This window comes from Aplysia californica, unplaced genomic scaffold (assembly GCF_000002075.1).
Source record: "Aplysia californica isolate F4 #8 unplaced genomic scaffold, AplCal3.0 scaffold00086, whole genome shotgun sequence".
NCBI classification, from domain to species: domain Eukaryota; kingdom Metazoa; phylum Mollusca; class Gastropoda; order Aplysiida; family Aplysiidae; genus Aplysia; species Aplysia californica.
The window spans coordinates 486,849-488,592 of NW_004797356.1; the positions used below are offsets into that span (position 1 = coordinate 486,849).

The 1,744-nt window shown below is 38.8% G+C and overlaps 1 protein-coding gene across 1 annotated transcript in view; it reads left to right on the forward strand.

Moving 5' to 3' along the window:
- The window catches only part of LOC101855006 (echinoderm microtubule-associated protein-like 2), a gene marked incomplete in the record, with an annotated part of 67,711 nt that overhangs the window by 40,572 nt on the left and 25,395 nt on the right, over positions 1-1,744 (forward strand). The window contains 1 exon segment of the mRNA XM_035968812.1: positions 1,559-1,685. Within this exon segment, the coding sequence (XP_035824705.1) occupies positions 1,559-1,685 (127 nt within the window).

Consider the following 1,744-nt stretch of genomic DNA (forward strand, 5'->3'; position numbering starts at 1 on the left):
CTCTCTCTCAAGCGGGGTTTTTTTTCTTGGCAGGAGGTGGCACATCTTTCACTGAGTGTGGTTAACACTGCAAAGCAATAATTTTATTATTCTCTTCTTGTGTCGTGTGCTGTGCGCTGGTGTGTGGTGACAATTTGTATTTGCAGGCGAGTCCTGTAAGATATCTGAAATTCTGGGAAAACAAGAGCAAAGTGAAAAGGAAATGGATCCCTCATCTTTTTTTTTTGCCTGATACATATAATCTCAGGTCATTTTTGTTGAGAAATCGTGTCATAAGTAATTTTTTCTCAATTCATCAAATAAGGGGTGAAATACTTTTTCAGTGTTTTTAGATCTAGTATTTTTTTTATTGTTTATCTGTTAACGATTATCACGGCTAGTCAAGAGAGTTTGAGAGTATTGCATAGCTGCTAACCAGTTTTTAAAAAAATGTATTCAGTACATTTATAAGGATCTGAGTCATAAGTATGTTTTTGTCAGAAAATATGTATTCTGTATTTTCTAGTATTGGGCCTCACGGACTTACCAATGCTGAAATGCTGAAGAAATATTATAAACTTTCAAGAGAGGTTTTGTGAATAATAATTAGAAAAGAAGCTCAAAAGTCGATTGGTTATTGTTTTGGGTTTTTTCGTCAAGTACTCATCATCTTGACCAGCAGCCTATGTAGGGTGTTTTTGGGGGGGGTTAAAAAAAATGTTCAGCTACGGTGTTGTAAATCCTTGTCAGTGTGGGTCTATATTTCGGAGGTTTCTTCGGTTTACTAGAATGCTCATGGTATTTTTACCCGGAGTAGAATTTCAGCTCCTGCCAGATTGATTTATATCCATATTACACTGGTTGCCTTTGTCAGTGCTAATCACTTGTAGAAAAAGAAATGTGAAGTGGAGTTATTGGAAACTTGGCTTTAAAAAAAGGTGATCAATAGATTAGACAATGGTGTTGCTAATCTGATACTTTAACGATTACATCACAACCATGTTTATTCTGGGTTTGAGGTCTTCTTTTTCTGTTAATTTTACATTGATCATTGTTAATCATTGTTAAATGTTTCCCCCTGGTGTGCCGACTTGTCCTTTAGGACCACTTAACAATCATCCTCATCTTCATTAATCCCTAACCTTTCAGGTGGGAGGTTGGAGGGTGCAAGTGGTAGGTCCAACTTTTTTTCTCATCCTTTTTTTTTTCAATCTATCTGTCTTGCTCTTTCCTGCACCATATGACCTTTATAATGTCGATGCACTTCTCTTTACTCAATCAAACAAACAATGCCTTGCTTCTTCCCTGCATGTCATGACCGTTATTGTGTCAACAATGTGCTTCCTTTAACTCAAACTTAAACTCGTGGGTGGTTGGCGGGTGCTTTGGTGTAGTTTGCTTCTTCTTTCTTATCAAACATCTATTGTCCTTATGTCCCCTTCTTCTTTTTTATGTCTGTTACTCTCTTGTAACACCTTCAATCTTCTGGCGCTCATATGACCTTATGCAATTGCAAGCGTCATAAAACCTCTACTAAAACTAAAAAAACTTAAAACTAATTGAAACCCTTACCTTTCAGAGGATGGTTTCCTGAAGATCTACATCCGTGGCCGTGGGGTCAGCCTGTATGCCTCGTCCAACCTGTCGGAGTACAACATCAACAAGACCAGCGAGGTTCCCCCGGAGAAGTTGCAGTTGGAGTGGGTGTATCCTTGACTAATGGTTGAGTCACCACCGACGAGTTAGCTCTCACCCCCCCCCCCCC